The sequence below is a fragment of the Aspergillus mulundensis genome, assembly GCF_003369625.1.
Source record: "Aspergillus mulundensis strain DSM 5745 chromosome Unknown scaffold_7, whole genome shotgun sequence".
In the NCBI taxonomy this organism is placed as follows: domain Eukaryota; kingdom Fungi; phylum Ascomycota; class Eurotiomycetes; order Eurotiales; family Aspergillaceae; genus Aspergillus; species Aspergillus mulundensis.
The window spans coordinates 1,874,701-1,894,218 of NW_020797895.1; the positions used below are offsets into that span (position 1 = coordinate 1,874,701).

The window sequence follows — 19,518 nt, forward strand, 5'->3', positions numbered from 1 at the left end:
CCAAGACTTGGGACTACTCCATATGGATTATGAAGTATAGGACGGGAGGGTAAGGTAATTTACAGCCCACCTGTCTCCCAAGCACGACACGAGTCGACAGTCAACTCTCACATTCGAGTCCTGGGCTCAGAAGTAGAGACGTCGCTGTCCATACTACGTGTAGCGACTCAACTGTCTCTAGTGCTGACCCAGTACTCCGTACCTACCTTCATATATTAGATAGCTACGATTAGTGTCACGAAGACCCCGCAATTCCCCTGCTTCTTCTACAGACCGGTGACCTGTTCGGTTGACATCATCTCCGCAGCACGAGTGGTCTCCCTCTCACAAAATCATGAATGCTAGAAAGACCCAGCAGCAGGTACGTGCTCTCCCCGTGTCTTCGCGCTTGGAGGTGACTAAATAGGCCTGCAAAAGGAAATGGTCCAGGTTGGTTCGTACCTCATAAGCTCTCTGTGCAGAAATTCAAAATCAAGTGGCTGATAACTCCCATCTACAGACCGTTCTGAGTAAGTAGCCTTTAATATTCTTTATTCAGCATCGCGCTTAGGTGCCTAACAAACTGACAGACAATTGACTTCTTCTTTCTGGAGAGCCAGGTCGGCGTCCCAAAAGTATCAAAAGACTCCCGACTCCCCTGATCAGAACCTTGTCATTGGAGCCTCCTATTCTCACGTCAACATCCCGAAGTCAGTTCCCTTTGAATCGAGCTATCATACGCCTTTGTTGACCGGTTCCCTCGTTCTTCAACAGTGGATTGCCCCAACATACACAACCCCGGACACCTCCTCGTTCGTCGTCCCACAATTCCACACGCGCAACTCCTTCTCCTCGCCGACCTGGGTTATGGGTCGCACCGCCGCGTGCGTCATACTCTGGTATCATGAATCAAGAGCTTGGAGCTTGGGACCATGGTGGCGCTGCGGGAAAACTCGCCGATAATGAAGACGATGCAGGAGAGGATGTTGTTTTTGACGACGACGAGGACGAGTTTGGGCTTCCAAGCATCGCAAGCATGCGCACGAAAGAGAGTCGCAAAACTTATGGATTTCATTCTAAGACCGTTCAGACACCAATCCTGAAATCTGAGAGCAAGCCGTCAACCCTTGGCGTCAATATATCAAACAAAAGGCAACGAGCGAACAGCTCGGATATTGCCGAGGAACGCGATATTCCATTGTACCCGACGGCTCGAAAGGGAGACGGCAAGATTCTACGGCCCCAGTATAAAGAGATCCTAAGAGGTACGCCAAAGCTGCTTCGAGACGATCAGTGAAATGGTCTAACATGTTCTGAAAGATCCGGCAAATGCATTGAACATCATCAACCACGGTGCACCCCCCAACAACGCAGAGCCGAAGGAAATTGATGCGTACACAAGTCGCATATCAAGGATCAACAAATTCAAGCGCCTTTTACAAGCGAGTACTGTGCCTCTCTCGGAATTACGAAATCTCGCCTGGTCGGGCGTCCCGGACGAAGTACGGGCTATGACTTGGCAACTACTCCTAGGCTACCTCCCCACAAATAGTGAACGGCGCATCGCCACTCTCGAGCGAAAACGGAAGGAATATTTGGACGGGGTTCGACAGGCCTTCGAGCGCAGCGGCGCCGCAGCGACTGGGAGCTCGCGATCTTCCAGTACCGGGCGTGGTCGAGGCCTAGATGAAGCAATATGGCACCAAATCAGTATTGATGTTCCTCGCACAAGCCCACATATCCAACTCTATAGCTACGAAGCTACCCAACGGTCACTAGAAAGAATCTTATACGTCTGGGCTATTCGACACCCGGCTAGTGGTTATGTTCAAGGTATAAATGACCTTGTTACACCACTCTTTCAAGTCTTCTTGGGTGTTTACGTTACGGACCTCAACGTTGAGGAAGGTATGGATCCGGGCCAGCTCCCTCGAAGTGTATTGGATGCGGTAGAAGCCGATTCGTTCTGGTGTCTGACGAAACTATTGGATGGTATTCAAGATAACTACATTTATGCCCAGCCAGGTATTCATCGGCAAGTGAGGGCATTGCGGGATCTGACCATGCGTATTGACGCAACTCTCGCCAAACACTTAGAGCAGGAGGGTGTGGAGTTTATGCAATTTAGTTTTCGATGGATGAATTGTTTGCTCATGCGGGAAATGAGTGTACAAAACACAATAAGAATGTGGGACACGTATATGGTATGGCTCAATTTTTGTCTCTACGCATATCTTCTCTCCCCGTGGCTGCAGGTGATTAGTCTAACTCATGTGAAGGCCGAAGAGCATGGCTTCTCCCGATTCCATCTGTACGTGTGTGCGGCATTCCTGGTGAAATGGACAGACCGATTGGTAAAAATGGACTTCCAGGTATGCACTTGCCGTCTTCATCTAGGAGAATATACTGATGAACTCGTTAGGAGATCATGATGTTTCTTCAAGCCCTTCCAACAAGAGACTGGACCGAAAAGGATATAGAACTACTTCTCAGCGAGGCATTCATCTGGCAGAGTCTCTTCCAAGACTCTCGAGCCCACCTTCGTCCTAGCACAGGAGATCATACTCCGGATAATGGCTTTCAGTGACGGCTTTGCCCGTGCCCTTATACTTGACATGTCTCAACTATGGCAAGGTCATGCTCGAAACCTGGCCGATTTAGGTCGGGGAATGCAGTTCTCAACGCTTTGGTTGCTTCTTGACTACAGTCTCACACACGAGTTACTGAAACACCGCTCGGTATCCGTTTTGGCTCGGTCGTTGATCGAGCTTCCATCGAGAATAACTCGCACCACCAATTGGCATGCGCACAATGAGTGGTTATTTTCGCTGTCAGTTGCCTCTGAGAAATAGGAGAAACCTCCGAATGGGTTTCGTTGATGAACTTGCGCAGCATGCCGCCGAAAAAGGACGGGTTTAGGTGTGCGCGGGGAGGGCACACACCTGGTCCAGACCACAGGAATGACGTGAGAACAAGATGGTGTGGATATCTTCTTGTCTTTACATTTGGATGTATTCTTACCTAAGGCAAACATGTAATGTGGCATTATTGGTCTGGGAGTGAGACGCGTGGACGAACCATACACTACGGTAGCGCTACCTCCATACATATGGTTGGCACTACCCCAAGGGTTCACGCTGTATCAGATAATGGATCATCAACCAGGCCCTGGACGTCCCATGAACATATTTCATGGAGGAAAACCGTCGGGACAACTACCGGCGCGAGTTGATGTGTACAACAAACTCAATGGATCAATTTTGTCTTATATTAAAGGGCATGCGATGGACAGGAGGGACGGTACAAAGATTCTAATAACCGACATAGCCAATAGAGAGTGTGATACAAGCGAGACGGTGGGTCAAAAAGATATTAACAAGAAACGCTAAAGTCATCAAATATGGCGCTTGATAAAAAGATGCATCGACAAAAAGCTGGAGATGGAATTGCCAGGAAATATTCGAGGAAATGCACCAAAGTCCAAGACTCACGACTTTAGGTTTCAATAAGCAAAGCCATACCCGGGCCTTGTCGGATGGCGGCCATCAGGAGAGCCATGGCTCTCACGGCTGTTGCGGCTGCCCCGACTGTCTCTGCTCACGTTACGACTGTATTGGGGATCGTCACGGTATCGAGAGTCTACGAGACGATCGGTGTCCCGGTAAGGTTCATAGGGACCGGTAAAATTGAAGTTGCTCATTTCCGAGTGGTCTTTGCGAGGTGGGTGATCCATCAAAAGTGAATCACGAGCGTCAAGAGGAGTGAGGTCATCAATGTCGCGGTTCATTTTTTCTAAAATAAAAAGGCCCTGTTAGTGGTTGATGCAAATATGTTTTGCATAAAGTTACTCACCAGCCTCCTTTCTCCGCCGAGCATGGGGGTTTTCACGGCAACAAAGAATAATGGCATTGACAGCGATAAGGATGGCAAGAACACCGGTCAACGCTGACTGGACAACAATCAAAACAACGCCTGTAACTGTCTTGGTTGTCTGGGAAAACCCAAGCCGGTCGACAAAAATCAGCACGCAGGCGACAGATAAGACACGCACTACCTGGATAGTGATGTTAATCCATTGAGTGGACTTGGCGACATATGGCCGGTGCCAGAGTAAAAGAATCAGCATTAGCGCTTCGACGACAAGCTGACCAGTAGATTGAACCATTCCATGCCCATTTGCACCAGCAATGATGCAGCCTTTGATGAGCATATATAGAATGGCAGGAATAAAGAGCCACCAGCAGCCCTTCTTGTAGTTGTCGTAGAAGAGGCTATATTTTCGCCAGTTCTCTTTGTTCTCGTACAACGAGGATGCATCGCCTTCGGATTTTTTATACTTGCGAGCTAGATGTACTATGCGGAAAGCGAAGAATCCGAGAACGCCCGTGAATAACGCCAGGGTCACTCCTGCGAGGAGCTGTGCCGCCCAAGAATCTCCTTTCGAAAACTGGTAAACACAGTACATGACCCAGATAGAATAAACAACGAGGATCAAATTCGTGATAGTCCTAGCGAGGAGACCCCAGTAATGTTCACGGAAATCGGCGAGCTTTTTAGGGAAGGAGCCATTGAGCGCCCACAGCTCGAGTATTACCTTGACGAGCAAAATCCCCACAGTGATTGCCGCGATAACAATGGCGAAGATCAAAAGAACGGTCATGAACGTATTGGACTGTGGGATAAGCAACTCGTTGCTCAATTTAGAGATTCCATCCGCTGAAAGGAGACTCTCTTCGCTACTCGAGGTAGCATTGCCGGAAGACGTGCTGTTCACCGAAGCTTCCACTTCACGCACAACTAGCCGTGCTGCTCCGAGTAGCATTTCGAGTGATCTCTTTTGGTTAGCGGAAGATGACGAAGCGCTCACGTCCTGCCAATAGTCGTAGTTATTCTCGGTAAGATTACCGCCCGTTAGTCGCCTGAAGTTGTCGATCGAATGCTGCATCTGGGCCAGTGGTATCAAGCCAGTGCTAAACGCGAAGTTCTTTGCGAAGCTGCTGTAGACTTTGGGATAGCTGACACTAAGCATGCCAGTGGTGGCCATGGTGTGAAACCAACCCATAACTTCTCCAAACCCAGGACTAGAAGTAGCAGAGCCGACGTGACCGGCAGAGCCCAAGGCTGAAAGTCCACTCAAGGCCAGTGCAGCCCCAGCCATGCCGGCAGCGGCATAAGAAACAGCAGGGACTTCCGCTGATTTTCCATTGCTCAGTTCGGACTCAATGCAGGCCACCTCATTGCCGTCGTCCTTTGACTTCAATTCGAGCTTAGCCACTCCGTCCAAGTCTGGAATGGAGAACGCAATTGCCGGAATCTGGCTCACAAATTCGTCGGGGATTGTCTGGGAACCTGTCGCGGAGAACGTGCCAGCTGGAACAGGGCAAAGCTTTTCAACGTAATTTGCGCTGTCACATGGATCAAACTCCTTGGTATAGACTTCTTTACCATAGGCAGTGACTGATAGTGATGCCGTGACATTTTGGACTTTGGTGTTTGTGCCAGACACGTCAAAAGTGATTTTCTTGGTAGACCGAGAAAAACTTATGTCCAGCTTGTTCACCTGAATATCGGAATCAGTCAAGCAAGTTGAAAGACTCCCTGTGCTCAGGGTGTCAGCGGCATACCCCCTGGCAGCCAACAGTAATAGCAGCGAATATATTAAGCCTAGCATATTGGCAAGCATGAGTTGTTGGTCGCAGTTTCGAGCAAAAAAGACATGCGACTCTATGAGACACTGCAATAGAGCGGCGCTATGAATATACCACGATGATTAGAACGGTGTTATTCAAGCAAAGTCTGATCTTTCGCACCAGTCGATTTGATCAGAAATAGAGAAGCAGGGTCAACCTGTGCGGAATGCAAGAAGGAAAATGAATGGGGCGTTGAGAGAAGACACAAGACTGAAAGGATGCAATTGTTCAACAGGAGAATATTTAGTCAAGCAATAGCAGAGCCGTGCTAGAATGCTTTTTGGACTGGTTGATAGAAGTCTTCCGCTTTTTCCTTCTCGTACGCGCTCGTGGGCGCTTTTGAGAGTTCAGCTTTCTTGAAAGGGAGGAGCAAAACAAAAGACACAGATGGTACGGCGACGGCAAAGACAAACACGAAGGAGATATCTCAAACGAGTGTCGCAGAAGTGAGATGATGAATGAAAGATTGATAGTGAATGACTGAGCAGTCAAGAAGACCGCAAACGCACAGAGATGTCAGCAGAAGAGAAGCTGGGGGAAGGAAGGGCTCATGCTGGAAACACTCGCCCATCGAAAACACATAAGAGATCCCAGAATCGAGGTCGTCAGGCCGCGCCGCCGCTAGATACAAAAGTAGCCTAAATTAGCCACGATTTGCCAGAGCAATGTCTAATAGGAATGCAAGAAGAAAGCCTAGGTGGCTGAAGGCTGCAACGGGTTGCCCCTGAGTGTCTCAGGCCGGGATAGAAGTGGATGCTCATTGGCGTGTGGATGGGTCTGAGACTCTGAGACTCTTGACTGGATCTCCGGAGTCTGAAAATCGCTGCTTCATTTTTAGCCAAGTTCTAGACCTCGTGCCTGTGGTCTGCACTTTTAGTCTCATGAGGCACACTATGTTTTTAAGGCCAACAGCCGTCGAGCTGATCCTGCAGATAATATTCAGGAATCATGTATATTACACATAATACCTGGGAGGGCAGGTGAATGCCTAGGTGTCCCTGTATAACCGTATAACATGGTTACCAGAATAATTAGAAGTGGGTAAGGTAGTTGGAAAGTGGACTCCTCATTCCGCAGGGTGCTCTATTCAGTAGTCTGTACTGTAAGACTGTCAACTGAGAGTAGGCGATGGGGCAGCCAGGAATGATGATGATAACAATAATAATAGTGTAGATTGTATGTAGTAGTAGAGGATCTAGTTACTAGTAGTAGGACCATGAATCCCAGGACAGGATGGATCAGAACACCCACAACTCTGCGTGGTTGATGGTTGACCCAAAAGCTGGTAATGGGTCTAGTACTATTTTCCAGTTGTCATGCCTAGATTCTCTGTTTCATTCTCCAGTACTCTACTAGTAGTAGTAATCTGGTGACAAGACCTCAAAGTCAAGTTCATGCCATTTATGGCCAAGTCCGCTGATGATCGCCTGTTGTTATTAACAATAATTTACCCCACCTATGCTCTCCTGGTTCCCAAGTCACACTGTCACAACTCACAACCCCTAACCTGTGGCTAAGATCTTGGTTTTTTGGTGTGCTTCGTGGTATATATTCTCTGTTCCCTTGTTTTACCTACAAACAGAGAGGATACTCCTTCAATTGAGCTGGTTGTGTACCACAATACTACTTATACTTAAAATCTTTTTTACCATCAAGCAGGCCCTCCAACTGTCTTAAAAATATTATTGACACAGGTAGCTTGACACAGTTTAATTATGCTTTAATTAACATCCCGTGAGTTGATACCTCTGCCTGAATAATTCACAGCCAGTCTGCCAGCACATTGTAACGTTTGCTATGCATGTAGCACATGACCCACTTCACTAAACACGAGACAGGAAGGAAAACATTATATCATTATATGGCAGGAGTTGATTATTTTTGTTGTTCTTAGGTAGTTCGCGGAGTTTTCCATAGAAGTGTCAGTTATCTATATGTACTCCGTGAGTCCGTACAGTTGTATGTCAAACTGAGGACTTTCCAGGGCTTGTTCGTGCAATCTCTGACAAGAGGCACGCCATCAGCAGTACCAAGAGCCCTGTCCCACTCCCGAGATTCCGTCAATGCTCCCTGGGTAGTTTGAAGTGCATAGTAGACTAGATACTCTACCATCGCAGCTGACCAAGTTCTTTGAGAATCGAGATCAGATCAAGTGTATCAGCCCTACCACATTTTAAGAGCAGACAGGATCTTACTTCCGCGAGCCCCTCTCTTGCATTTCACGCATTGCCGCTCTTGCACTCCTACTACCTCCTAGCTTAGGGCCTTTGGGGGTCTCAGTTTTGCCAGGCTGTTTCGTAGGTTTCGTCCGGGCGACCCGGCGACGCGACTGGACGGCATCAAGAAAATCCCGTCGGAACTGCTCCGCAACCCTATCGTCAGCCGCTTGATCGTCGGCTGCCACTTTATCTTCTTCCGGTTCATCATAGACATCCACTAAAGCCATAGACGTTAGCTAAAGGAACAAGCGAAGTGCCAGGTATAGAGTTTATGGATCAAGTAGAAGACACATACGTTTGCTCTCGCGCAATACCTCCTCCACTAGCCGGTCTCTCTCAATATCTTTGCTTGTCCGCCGTTTTCGATATCGGGTTGTTTGCTTGGAAGACGAACGCTCCGCTGACGGCTCGTCTTCATAGCCATTCATCTTCTTTGTTGCCTCTTCAGTTCGAGCGATATTTCGCAATTTGGCCTCTTGGCCAAGGTCTATCTCGTGTAGCTTCCCCAGAGAAGCGGGCTCGCGCTCGGGGAGATCGGCGGTAGATAGAGAGTTGTTGGCTCTGCTCAGCGTAGTTGCACTGGGATCAGACATGTCATGTGAGAGGCTAGGAGTACCACGTTGATATCGTTTAGCTAGCTCGGATTCTATATAGGCCATCCTTATATTGTTAGTCTCCATCGCAAAAGCTGAGGAGGGAGCAGAAAGCGTAGCCAACGGCAGCGCAAGGGAATTCCGTACATATGCTTATCAACATCCAGTGTTTGCCCAGTATGAGCTGTGAAGCGATCGCACATGGCTCTTAGTCGCTCGCTCTCCATGTCCTCTTCCGTCGCCACTGAAAGAGAAGCTCGGTCCATGTCTGTTGTAGGTCGCGGCGTCGTTGAGAACTCTATGCCGCCCTTGCGGGAGCGACGAAGCCGTCGAAGTCGAAGAGTGTCAGCGGCCTGTCCGAATTCTGAATCGTTATGGGGATATTGGGATTTTAAGGTAGCCTCGTTTGAAGCTTGGGTTTCTTGTTGGCTGCCGGTGTCCTCCAGCCGACGCCGCTGGTATTTTCTTCGTTTTACCGGACGAAACAGAATTCCAGAATCTGGGTCGCAGTCTGTTTCCATGGTGAATGTAAAGTGTGGTGATGCGCAAGGATATTTAGGGTGTTAGCTGGAGAAAGATGAACTGCGGCCGGGTGGGTTAAGTACGGTTATCCACCGTCATCAAATCGCCTGTCTCCAAAGCTTGTGATTTTCCTGGAGCCGCACCACACCCGCAAGTTCTCCATTTAATCCCTTCTGTCACTCTGCGCTTCTTGAATCACGGGCATTTACTTTTTAAGCCTCATCCTACAATCGCTGCAGACCTCGATCCTAGTATACTTCCTCCTAGCAAGGGAGTCCTGTTGGTGCACCGGTCTCTTCTCTCCATTCCGCCCTACACTCTTCGAATTCAACGATGAACCCTTCGGTTCCTCCTTCAGCTGCCGAATACGGTGGAGGTACGTGGTGAGAGTAGCAGGAGTCCTCCATCCGTCATTATTGCCTTCCAAGATAAAATGCTAATGTCTTCGGCACGTTTAGATGAGGTTTCAGCCATCGTCCTGGATCCCGGGTTTTCAAGCACGCGCGCCGGCTTCGCAGGCGAAGATACACCAAAATCTCTCATTCCAACATACTATGGAAAGTACTCTTTTGAGGATCAAGATAAAATTATCTTTGGTGACGATGTCTTCGTCACTCCGCGTCCTGGGCTGTCAATCGGGAATCCCATGGGCAGGGATGGTATTGTAGAGGATTGGGACATGGCAGAAAAACTGTGGGAGTACTCGTTTACGTCGCGTCTTACGGGTGCGAAACCTGGCAATCCATTGCATAACGGTCTAAATGATGTGCCCGATGGTGAACTGCCAACCGAGATGGAGGGTCTAGAAACCGACGAGAAACCTCTCGCAGACAGCCCTCTGCTAATGTCCGAATGCAGCTGGAATCCCACCAAGGCTCGCGAAAAGACAATCGAAATTGCAATGGAAAAATGGGGGGCACCGGCTTTCTACCTTGCGAGGAATGGTGTTCTGGCAGCGTAAGTCTGAAAGATCGCGACATTGGTCATCAGACTGACTCTCCTCACTCCAGATTTGCTGCCGGCAAGGCCTCCGCTCTTGTCATTGACATTGGTGCTTCCAATATCTCTATCACTCCAGTTCACGATGGCATGGTGCTCAAGCGCGGCGTTCAGCACTCGCCTTTAGGTGGGGATTATATCTCGTCCCAGGTTCGCGCCCTGTTCAAGTCAAATACACCGCAGCCCATTACTATCACGCCTCACTACCTGATTTCTTCAAAAACAGCGGTGGACGCTGGCCAGCCTCCTCAGGCCAAGTACAAGACATTCCCACCCGATAGAACGCCCGACGCCTCCTACCGTAGCCTGCTTGAAGAGCGCACACTTTCCGAGTTTAAAGAGTGCGTCGTGCAAGTGTGGCCTGGCCCCACGAAACTTTCGGCCCCAGGTCCCAATGGCGTCCCTAACGAGGAAATGGCGCGGAGCTCGCCAGGCCGGCCGTTCGAGTTCCCTGACGGATATAACCAAGTGTTCGGCGTCGATCGCTACAGGGTTGTTGAGTCGCTATTCGACGCCAAAGCCGCCATACCTGATCCTGACTCTTTATTCCCGGCACCCACACAAGCTCAGACTGTTTCTGAATTAGTCAAAGCTGCTTTGAATGGGGTCGATGTCGACCTCCGTCCTCATTTACTGGCGAATGTTGTTGTTACAGGTGCTTCGAGCTTGCTCTATGGATTCACGGACCGCCTTAATCAGGAGCTCATGCAACTGTACCCAGGACCCCGCGTCAGGATCTCTGCGCCAGGAAACACGTCCGAACGCAGATTCAGTTCCTGGATCGGTGGAAGCATCCTGGCTAGTCTGGGCACATTCCATCAAATGTGGATTTCAAAGAAAGAGTTTGACGAGCACGGTCCGAACATTGTTGAAAAGCGCTGCAAATAGCTTTAATCCTTTCTCTTTAATCCTTTCTCTTTAATCCTTTCTCTTCATTCTGTTTATGCTCTTTTTGTTCCTTGCGGCTATCCTCTAAGACAGCGAACCGTGATTGAAGTTGTGATTAAAGTTGTCTGTGTCAGTCTGTAGCCCGGCATGTGGTTGTGTTCTTGGCGTTTTTGCCCTTTTCTGCTCGGTCTGCAAAAGTGCATGTTTGGGCTCAATCTATCTGGAACAGAAGTCGGCCTATATTCCTGTTCATGGACGTAAGGAGATTTCAGGTACTACTAATAATGCTTTTTCATTACCTACATATGTTGTTCAGACTGGGGGGGTAAGCCGAAAACAGCAGTATAGGGCAGTTAACATGGGTTATGCCTCCTGAGAATAGTAACTTTGTTTGTATGAGATCTAACAAACTGCAACGGTGACTGAATTGTTAGCAAGTGTACCAGGGTATCATATAAAGAATCATGGTGAAGGCAGAGCAAAATTCATCAATTGGCCTCTGCATCGCCATCATCCACTCGAGGTCTCTTGGGGTCTCCTTTAATTGCATCCCCTTGTACAGGGCGCTTTGAAGCAGAGTTATCCGATTGGGATGGCCTGCTGCTGGCTGGCTTGCGCTTGACAAATGCGGAGAGATCGGTGGCATTTTGTGTAGCAACGTCAAGCAGGGTCTGTTTGCTGCTGTCCGACTCGCCCATGATTTGCCCCAGAATTCCTTTGATCATATTTTCATCCTGGTCCTCGAGTCCCTTCTCGACAGATACCGGTGGACGTCGAAGATCGAGCAGCTACAAAGGCAGAAAACAAGTCAGCAGGAATCACGGAACGAGATAGTGTTCGAGCCGCCGAAGACTCACCCTCTGCTCCATGTCTGATATAATTTCCTTCACATTGGCTATTCTCCGGTTTAGAGCTGTACGCTTGTCCTCATCCAAGGAATCATCTGTTTCCATCTTTTTCTGCTCTTGAGCCATTCTGACACTGCAACTCTCAATAGCTCTTTCCATTTGAGTGACTGCCTCTTTCCTCATTTCCTCATCCACCTTGACAGGCTTGATTTCACCTCCTGATTCATCATCATGCTTAACGGCGCCGAACTCAAGGGCAAGAGACAGTTTGTAATGACATTCAGCAATCGATGGGTCTTCCATTGGAAACAGCGACTGTCTGAGTTCGAGTGCTGTCTTTAGATCTGTGACAGCATCTGAAAATCTCTCGCCCTCTAGTGAAATCTCAGCTTGGAGGTCGTATGTATCAGCCAAGTGCTCCTTAATGTCCTTGAGTTCCGGTACAGAATCTGTGGATTTGCCTTTCCCATTCTTTTCTTCAAAAGCGTTCAACTTCTTGTGATAGAGGATCCGAGCCAAGTCAAGGACCTCGAAAGCGTTTGCGAAATCGTCATCATCATCATCTTCTTCTTCTTCTTCTTCCGCAGCAGCAGCAACATTGTCGTCATCCTCGTCCGAGTCAGTGTCGAAATTTTCGTCGCCAGTAAACTGGAAATACGCTTTGCTCCCGGCGTCTTGTGAAACCACTTCCCGGGGCTTCATTTCCTGGATCGAGGAGCTTGAAGACACGGCATTCTTGATGAGGTTATCAGCAACCGGGACCGGTTTGACTGGAGCGCCCTTTTCTTCTGGCACCGGCTGCGGTTGCGTCTTCCCGGCGACCTTTGAGCCGAGAACATCACTCTTGCTAATAGCGACGTTGTATAAAGCTTTCCCGTAGGTGAACAGAAGATCGGCGTTCTCGAGGGATAGTTCTCCGTTCAAGTGAGCCTGAATTTCAGTAGCTTCTGAGTAGAGTTCCGCAGCCGCATTGTAGTCCTTAATAGCATCTTTTGCAGCGGCGCGCTTGATTAACGATTCCAATTTCTTGCGTGCATCGCCGACAGGCAACTCGACCGGATTTCTAGCATCCATGATTCGCGAGGGTTCCTCTAGGCAATTAGGAAAAGAACAAAAATGCTATTTTAGAACCAGGTGCTCAGGTATACTTACCAAATCAATAGAAGGGCTCTAGAAAGGAGAGCGCGGTCCAAAAAAAATTAGAATGAAAGACAAATGGCACTTACAACTCGAACAAAAAAGGTCAAATCGCTTCCGTCCGTTACCTAGGTACCTAACTTACTATGGAGTACGGACACGCGTGGCGCGGCATCACGCGTCTCTGGCCAAAAGCATGTCATATCTAATCGCCCCCATTTGTATACCGGGAGCGACGACGACGTTCAAACACATTCGGTCAACTGCAAGTTCTCAAATATTGTTAGACATAGTTATATTTCTTTTCGCAAAGCTTCTGTTCGGCTTAAGCTAACGAGCTCTCCCTAGGTCAAGAGAAGCATCTACGGGCTAGTTCTCGGTTTATGAACCAATTTGACACCCCCGCGCCATGATGAATTCAGACCCTGTGCCTTCGTCGTCACCGGCATTTGGTACTCCTGCTCATCCCATGAGGTCAAACAAGCTTACCTCGATTGCGACCAGAACATCCATACTCCCGATTCTACTTCCCGCTGCCACACTCCGACCTGTCGCGTTCCGTACTTTTACCAGAAAACACAACTTAACACTGTCGTCCTCTTCCCTCCAATCTTTAGCGGCATTTGTTGGTAAGCACTGCGGCTCAGGATGGCGCGAAGAAGGTCTTGCGGAACGCGTGCTCGATGAGGTTGCAAAGAGTTGGAGAAAGTCCGGGGGCGGCGTTATCGTCGAGGAAGGCAAGGGGGCTTCACTAAAAGCCATCCTCGAGACAATGGAAGGAAATATGAGCGGCGGTAGAGTGATCAGTTCGAAAAGCGCGCCAAAAGAAGGATCACCACGAAGCGCAAGCGTTGGCGGGATTCACAGCTTACAGCCCTCCACTTCAACAATAACAACGACTGCTGATAAAGCACCGAGTGAGTCGGATGACCCGGTGGTCCACCCCCGGCATTGGATCAAAATCACCGGTGCGTTTGATACACCGAGGCTCTCCTACAATGCAGAGAAGAAGCATTTTGAAGTTGCGAAAACAAAGCCCTCTTTGTTTCCACAGCCCTCTCGCAAGACAGCGTTATTCCGAGACCGTTATAACATTGTACATCAGCGCCTACTGCGAAACGAGTCGTTCCAGGTTTCGCTAGCTGCTTCCACTCTGCAGCGGCCCTCGTCCTCGTTTGCCAAAACCCAGTGTTATCGGCTTACTCCTGTTGCGAACCTGCTTGGTAGAAGCGGTACATCCCATCTGCTAATTGGTCTACTGTCTATGTCCCCTACCGGCGAACTGTCTCTTACGGACTTGACGGGCAGTATTGTTTTGGACCTGAGTCATGCTCATCTCATTCCGGAGAGTGGCGCCTGGCTCACGCCGGGTATGTTTGTACTCGTCGATGGTATCTACGAGGAGGAAGAAAATATCAGGGGCTCTACGTTAGGCGGAAATAGCGGCATCGGAGGCGCGATAGGAGGCAAATTTGTCGGAGTCACCATTTGTGGTCCGCCTTGTGAACGACGAGACACTTCGCTTGGAATGAATATTCATGAGAAAAGCCAACACATCAGCTCTAGCGGCGGATTTGGCTGGGTAGACTTCCTCGGTGTAGGAAGTGAGCGCGCTCAAGGTTCCCGTATGAGACAAATCCAGACACGGTGTCTGCAAGAGGCCCACGATGGGGTTACGTTAAATCGTCGCTTCAAGATTGTCATCATGGGGGAAGTCAATCTTGACAATATGAAGACCATGGATGCCTTGAGGAAAGTCTTTAGTCTATACAATGACGCAGTCTTGCAAGAACGCCCTGTGCTATTTGTTCTTGCTGGAAACTTTGTTCAGAAAGCAATAATCAATGGCGGGGACCACAGCGGGAGCATCGAGTACAAGGAATGTTTCGACATGCTTGCATTAGTATTGTCCGACTTTCCCTCGTTGCTACAGCGGTCTACGTTTGTCTTTGTGCCAGGTGACAATGATCCCTGGTCTTCGAGCTTCTCAGCAGGTGCGTCCTCTGCGATACCGCGGCATGCAGTTCCGGATCTGTTCACTTCCAGAGTGAAACGTGCGTTTGCAACAGCAAATTCTCAGCTGGACCGAAATCAAGTGTCAGAGCCTCCTGGAGAGGCTGTTTGGACCACCAACCCATCGCGCATCTCTCTGTTTGGCCCTGTTCATGACATTGCAATTCTTCGCGATGATATTTCGGGCCGTCTTAGACGAAATGCCATGACTGTCGGCCATAATGCTACTGATATTGAAGACAGTTCGAGCAGCGCCATCAACGATGTCAACGATGGAGATCAAATTCATGTTCAAGACCATCAAGGGGCTGATAATACTAATCAAACCCCTGCCGCTATACTCTCGGCCCGGAAACTTGTCAAATCCGTACTGGACCAAGGCACTATGTCTCCTTTCCCTCAGTCTTTGCGCCCTGTCTTATGGGACTATGCGTCATCCCTACAGCTGTATCCACTACCGACTGCATTCATTCTGGCAGATTCCGAGACTGTGCCGTTCTGCTTAACATATGAAGGGTGTCATGTTATGAATCCTGCAAGGTTTCTACCCGAAAGTGACTTATCGACCGTGACTTGGATCGAGTACGATGTGCTGAAGAATAGAGGTCGGGTGAAAGAAGACCGTTTCTAGTTAGCTAGGTACAGATAATATCAATTCTCAATGTCAGGAACGGGCCGTAAGCCAGATGGAAAAGACTGGTAGGATTCTAGGAACCATGTCCACCAATAAACGTATGTATGTATGCAGAACTCGCGGGCATTCCAAAGGGTTCCTAGATAATAGACGGCAACAGATAAAGTAATAGAGGGCTAAATGGAATGAGATTATTGTATATGCTAGGGCCGTTAGTCTACGAGGTGATATAAGCCGCAGCTTGGCAATTATCTGAATCATTAGCTTTATATTTGATATACAAATGCAACCTCCGGAAGCTATGTTTTCAAAATAACAAAGGTCACTAACATCGCTAAATGAAAAAGTACACTTGGTCCTAATAACCCCGCAGATAGGGATATAGAGGGCAAATGAATGACCATTTTTCATGCATCAATTGAAACCAAGGAGAAGGCCATTAATCGATCATGATCACATCCGTGGGTTGTGGAGCAGGGTCTGGTCTCTGCTGTGAAGATCTAATAGTTAAACCCTCGCGCGTATCAGGAGTTGCTGCTGCCTTAGCAAGTCCAATGGCTGGCGGCTGATCGTTGGTGGCAGGGCTGTCACGGGGAGGTTTACTATCCGGAGGTTTTGAAGTCACATCAGCTCTGATCGAGATCATGAATTTGTCCAGTTCAGCCAATAAATTTCCGACATGATCAGGCTCTGCAATGATCCCGCTGCCGAGTCCTCTCCAGCCAGTGCCTTTGGAGTCATATAGACTTCTCAAAAGTTTTCGTTTAAACTCAAGTTCGCCAGGCCCTTCCTGGGAACTAGGCACGTCCTTGAGAACCCAGACGGGTTGGTTTTGATGCTGGCGAACCCCTAATAGGAACCGACATCCCTCGAGAGGGTAGTGGATCTGGTAAGACGTTGCGTGACGCACAGTAACATGCACTTTTAATGACTCAGTATGAGAGGTAGTCGCCATGAGCTGGTCGAAGGCTCGCATCACGGGAAGCGTAAATGATAATAGTTCTGTGAAAGTGTCCAGACCAGCGTCGGCTGTAGGCCGGTTCAGGTTGGATGCCAAAGATCCTTGTATCCTGCGATGGGGATTCGAGTGACCAAAACTTATGCCCAGATAGAGATAGAATAAAGGTCCCGTTCCAAGCACGAGCTTCAGAGCATCTGCTTTCGTAGTAGATTGAACCTGAGTTTTGATATCGAATTGTGCAAATAGATCTCTGCCGGGCCCGTAGACGAAGCCCAGATGGGACAATGATAGAGAACATGTATTTAGCTTCTTTCGTCGAAGGACCTCGTATATCGATAACACACTTTCGAGTCTTTGGAGATTTTCAAAGAGGGTAGCAACGACGGGATAGCCAGGGGAGGCAACCAGACGAAGTGCAAAACTGGTTCCTGTTTTTTGAAGGACGAGCGAACGGTCGTCTTCTGGAATTAAATCACTCAAGGCGGGAAAAGAACTATACATGTTGCCGTACGCAACCATTATAGCGACGTTTCTGTGTTGATCCACTCCATGAAAGGCCAGGCGAACTGTCTTTTTAATGAATGCTTTCATTTTTACGCCCGCGGGTAAAGCTATTCGCAGGGTCTCCGGAAGCCTCGTTGCCTCGTACTCGATGTTGAGGTCTGGGATTTGAAGGCCAGGTCCAATCTTGAGATGCTCCAGAGGCGGCCAGGTCTTGATATACTGCAAATCTTCCAAGAAGCGCGCATTCGCATATATGGCCAAGAACCCTGTCAAGCAATGGCCCAGATCGGCAAGTGACGAGTAGCCTGTCTGCTGTGCGGGTAGTAGCATGTTGCAAATAACCTGTGCCGAGCAAACAGCAGTGCTGGCATGAGTCAATGTATCGAAGGTACGATCGGTCGTTGTAGAATCCGCTGGTTGAGTCTGAATGATCCACCAGTTATCGCCATCCATACTACTCGTTGCGGCAAGTAACCAGGTACGCTCCCAAAGACGATGCCCGAAAAAGGAGAATCTTAAAACATTGGCGGGAAATACGCTTCGAGCGTCGATCCCTAGATTCCTTGGGCTTATCGAGCTGAATCCAAGCATCTTCATCTGGGATTCTACCTGTTCTATCGCAGCAGCACAGCGAAGTCGTCCGACGCGAGATACTATATCGTCAATCATCGGTCGATCCACATTGCGATCAGTGTCAATTCGTTCGAGGGTATTTGGTGTAGCTGCTAAGACTACAACTCCAGACAAAGGCTCGATCGCAACTCGGAGTCGACGGGATGCCGTCAGTTGAACATCAAGTTCGCACTCGCTGGGTTCGACGCTGGTAAGGTGAGCGCGTAATGACAATGAACCATTTGAATAAAGAAGCTTTTCGCGAATCCTGCTGAAAACAGAAGACAGTGTGTAGGAAATGTGCAAAGCAATGGCACTTCGAAGAAGGCGATCCACAGAAAGGTTATCCGTATCAAACTCGATATTGTCTGAACCCACTTCCTGTCCATCCCTCATCCAGCGCAAGCCCAATGACGGCGAAGACGGCTCACCGACAGGGGTTTTCCGAGCGCCTCGTCGTATACCAATCTCAAGCCAACTTTTTGTGCCAGGTTTCGATGCCCAGTACTGTAAAACCAAAGTCCTGTGTAACAATTCAATGCGCAAGCCATTGGACCAAATACTTCTGCTCATCTCAGAAGCCTGCCTAGTGAGTATGCTTATTTTGTTCGTTAGCGTGAGATTGTGCAGCCAATCGAAACATTCGGGTAATCCGCCACTTCGAAGAATATCATTGATCTTGATATCAAGTTCACTAAAAATTCGACCTGCTGGAACCGAGGGTGAGGGGTTGAAAAGAAAGCGGATGTCAACGAAGAAGAATTGAGATTCAGCATCCTCTTCTCCAATGGATAAATCAAGTTCAAACTCTCCGGGTACAATGAATGTCACGCGGCCATCATGAACTCGGTACTTTTGGAAGGCATAAGGGATCTTGTCATGTAACGACAATCTCATGCTGATGATTCTGTTGATTTTACGCAGCTTTCTCAGGGTGGATTTCGGTGTCAGGGGTTTCGGAGGTCTATACCCAAGCTAGACAATGGAGGTTAGACGGGATTTGTGAATATAGGGCCGAAGCTTACATCTGGCATGGAAATGACCTCCTCCTTGGACAATACCTCCAAAGCAGTGGTTAGGTCTGGATTCGCCACCTGTGCCCGAACAAGGTCCCTCTTCATATCGCCCAGGCATTGCAAGGCTCCCCCATAGGCCTGGTGCTGCGTACGAATGAAGTTCTGAATATCAACCAACCTGCTTACATCTGCAGCTTGTCTGCTCCATTGTGAGAGTACGAGGAGTTTGATGAACTCCCCTCGCTTCGCTTGGGCAAACTCCAGGACGCGAAGCTTTTTTCGCAGGTTTTCTGGAGATTGATTTCCGAGCACCTTGCCAGTGGTGGATATTGGCGAGGTGTTGAAATCATGGGATGGGATTTGGATCTCCGAGAGCTCTGCGACTAATTCTGCGAGATCATTCCAGCACTGTTGCGTTGACCGATTGAGTAATTTCGACAGAGGAAAAAAGCCTTGAACGATGTGCTGCAATTTAGGCGGGTCATCCGTTGCGGGCAGCATCATCTTGGTAAACTCATCGTTTCGGTGACGATCAGGATGCTGAACTCCATTGGTACGTAGTGATCCATTTTGTAGACCGACGGAGTTTCCTGATTGACTGAATGTGATACCATTCGTCTGATCATGCGCGTCTGATCCTGGTTCACCGGCATGATTTTGACCCATAACGACGCCTGGCATATTACCGAAATAAAGAAACCCAAGAGACCCAGGCCCTTTTCTTCCTCACCCCGTGCAGGGCAGAGTGATCTGATTTGGTGCGCTGTCCGAGGCTTAGGGCGCGCCAGGGTTGGCTTCCCTTTACCCTCTATGGTTCAGAATCTTCAGCGCGGCGCCATATATATTGCTTAGGCCGTAGTAGCGACGTCTGCTGGCGATGTCTCGTATCTGAGCCTCAGAGCG

General features: G+C 48.8%; 7 protein-coding genes across 7 annotated transcripts; 3 read left to right on the forward strand and 4 right to left on the reverse strand.

Annotated features, from left to right (window-relative positions):
- Window positions 1-338: 338 nt before the first annotated feature.
- Window positions 339-2,566, forward strand: DSM5745_07392 (GTPase-activating protein GYP1; the record flags this gene model as incomplete). Its single annotated transcript, XM_026749408.1, has 8 exons — window positions 339-361; window positions 407-429; window positions 500-509; window positions 570-689; window positions 754-1,244; window positions 1,300-2,183; window positions 2,259-2,351; window positions 2,402-2,566. 8 exons carry the CDS (start codon window positions 339-341, stop codon window positions 2,564-2,566), a joined length of 1,809 nt encoding a protein of 602 aa, XP_026602498.1.
- Window positions 2,567-3,481: 915 nt separating this feature from the next.
- DSM5745_07393 (transient receptor potential ion channel family protein) lies at window positions 3,482-5,650 on the reverse strand (the record flags this gene model as incomplete). The annotated part of the gene is made up of 2 exons (XM_026749409.1): window positions 3,482-3,771; window positions 3,832-5,650. 2 exons carry the CDS (start codon window positions 5,648-5,650, stop codon window positions 3,482-3,484), a joined length of 2,109 nt encoding a protein of 702 aa, XP_026602499.1.
- Window positions 5,651-7,860: 2,210 nt separating this feature from the next.
- DSM5745_07394 (telomere length and silencing 1 family protein) lies at window positions 7,861-9,002 on the reverse strand (the record flags this gene model as incomplete). Its single annotated transcript, XM_026749410.1, has 3 exons — window positions 7,861-8,105; window positions 8,184-8,548; window positions 8,629-9,002. The coding sequence occupies 3 exons, from the start codon at window positions 9,000-9,002 to the stop codon at window positions 7,861-7,863; spliced, it is 984 nt and encodes a 327-aa protein (XP_026602500.1).
- Window positions 9,003-9,336: 334 nt separating this feature from the next.
- Window positions 9,337-10,890, forward strand: DSM5745_07395 (actin family protein; the record flags this gene model as incomplete). The annotated part of the gene is made up of 3 exons (XM_026749411.1): window positions 9,337-9,379; window positions 9,462-9,960; window positions 10,014-10,890. 3 exons carry the CDS (start codon window positions 9,337-9,339, stop codon window positions 10,888-10,890), a joined length of 1,419 nt encoding a protein of 472 aa, XP_026602501.1.
- A 488-nt stretch (window positions 10,891-11,378) lies between these two features.
- DSM5745_07396 (SHNi-TPR domain-containing protein) lies at window positions 11,379-12,812 on the reverse strand (the record flags this gene model as incomplete). Its single annotated transcript, XM_026749412.1, has 2 exons — window positions 11,379-11,678; window positions 11,748-12,812. The coding sequence occupies 2 exons, from the start codon at window positions 12,810-12,812 to the stop codon at window positions 11,379-11,381; spliced, it is 1,365 nt and encodes a 454-aa protein (XP_026602502.1).
- Window positions 12,813-13,287: 475 nt separating this feature from the next.
- On the forward strand, window positions 13,288-15,519 carry DSM5745_07397 (DNA polymerase epsilon noncatalytic subunit; the record flags this gene model as incomplete). Its single annotated transcript, XM_026749413.1, has 1 exon — window positions 13,288-15,519. One exon carries the CDS (start codon window positions 13,288-13,290, stop codon window positions 15,517-15,519), a length of 2,232 nt encoding a protein of 743 aa, XP_026602503.1.
- Window positions 15,520-15,961: 442 nt separating this feature from the next.
- On the reverse strand, window positions 15,962-19,281 carry DSM5745_07398 (mediator of RNA polymerase II transcription subunit 14; the record flags this gene model as incomplete). Its single annotated transcript, XM_026749414.1, has 2 exons — window positions 15,962-18,574; window positions 18,625-19,281. The coding sequence occupies 2 exons, from the start codon at window positions 19,279-19,281 to the stop codon at window positions 15,962-15,964; spliced, it is 3,270 nt and encodes a 1,089-aa protein (XP_026602504.1).
- Between the last annotated feature and the right edge of the window lie 237 nt (window positions 19,282-19,518).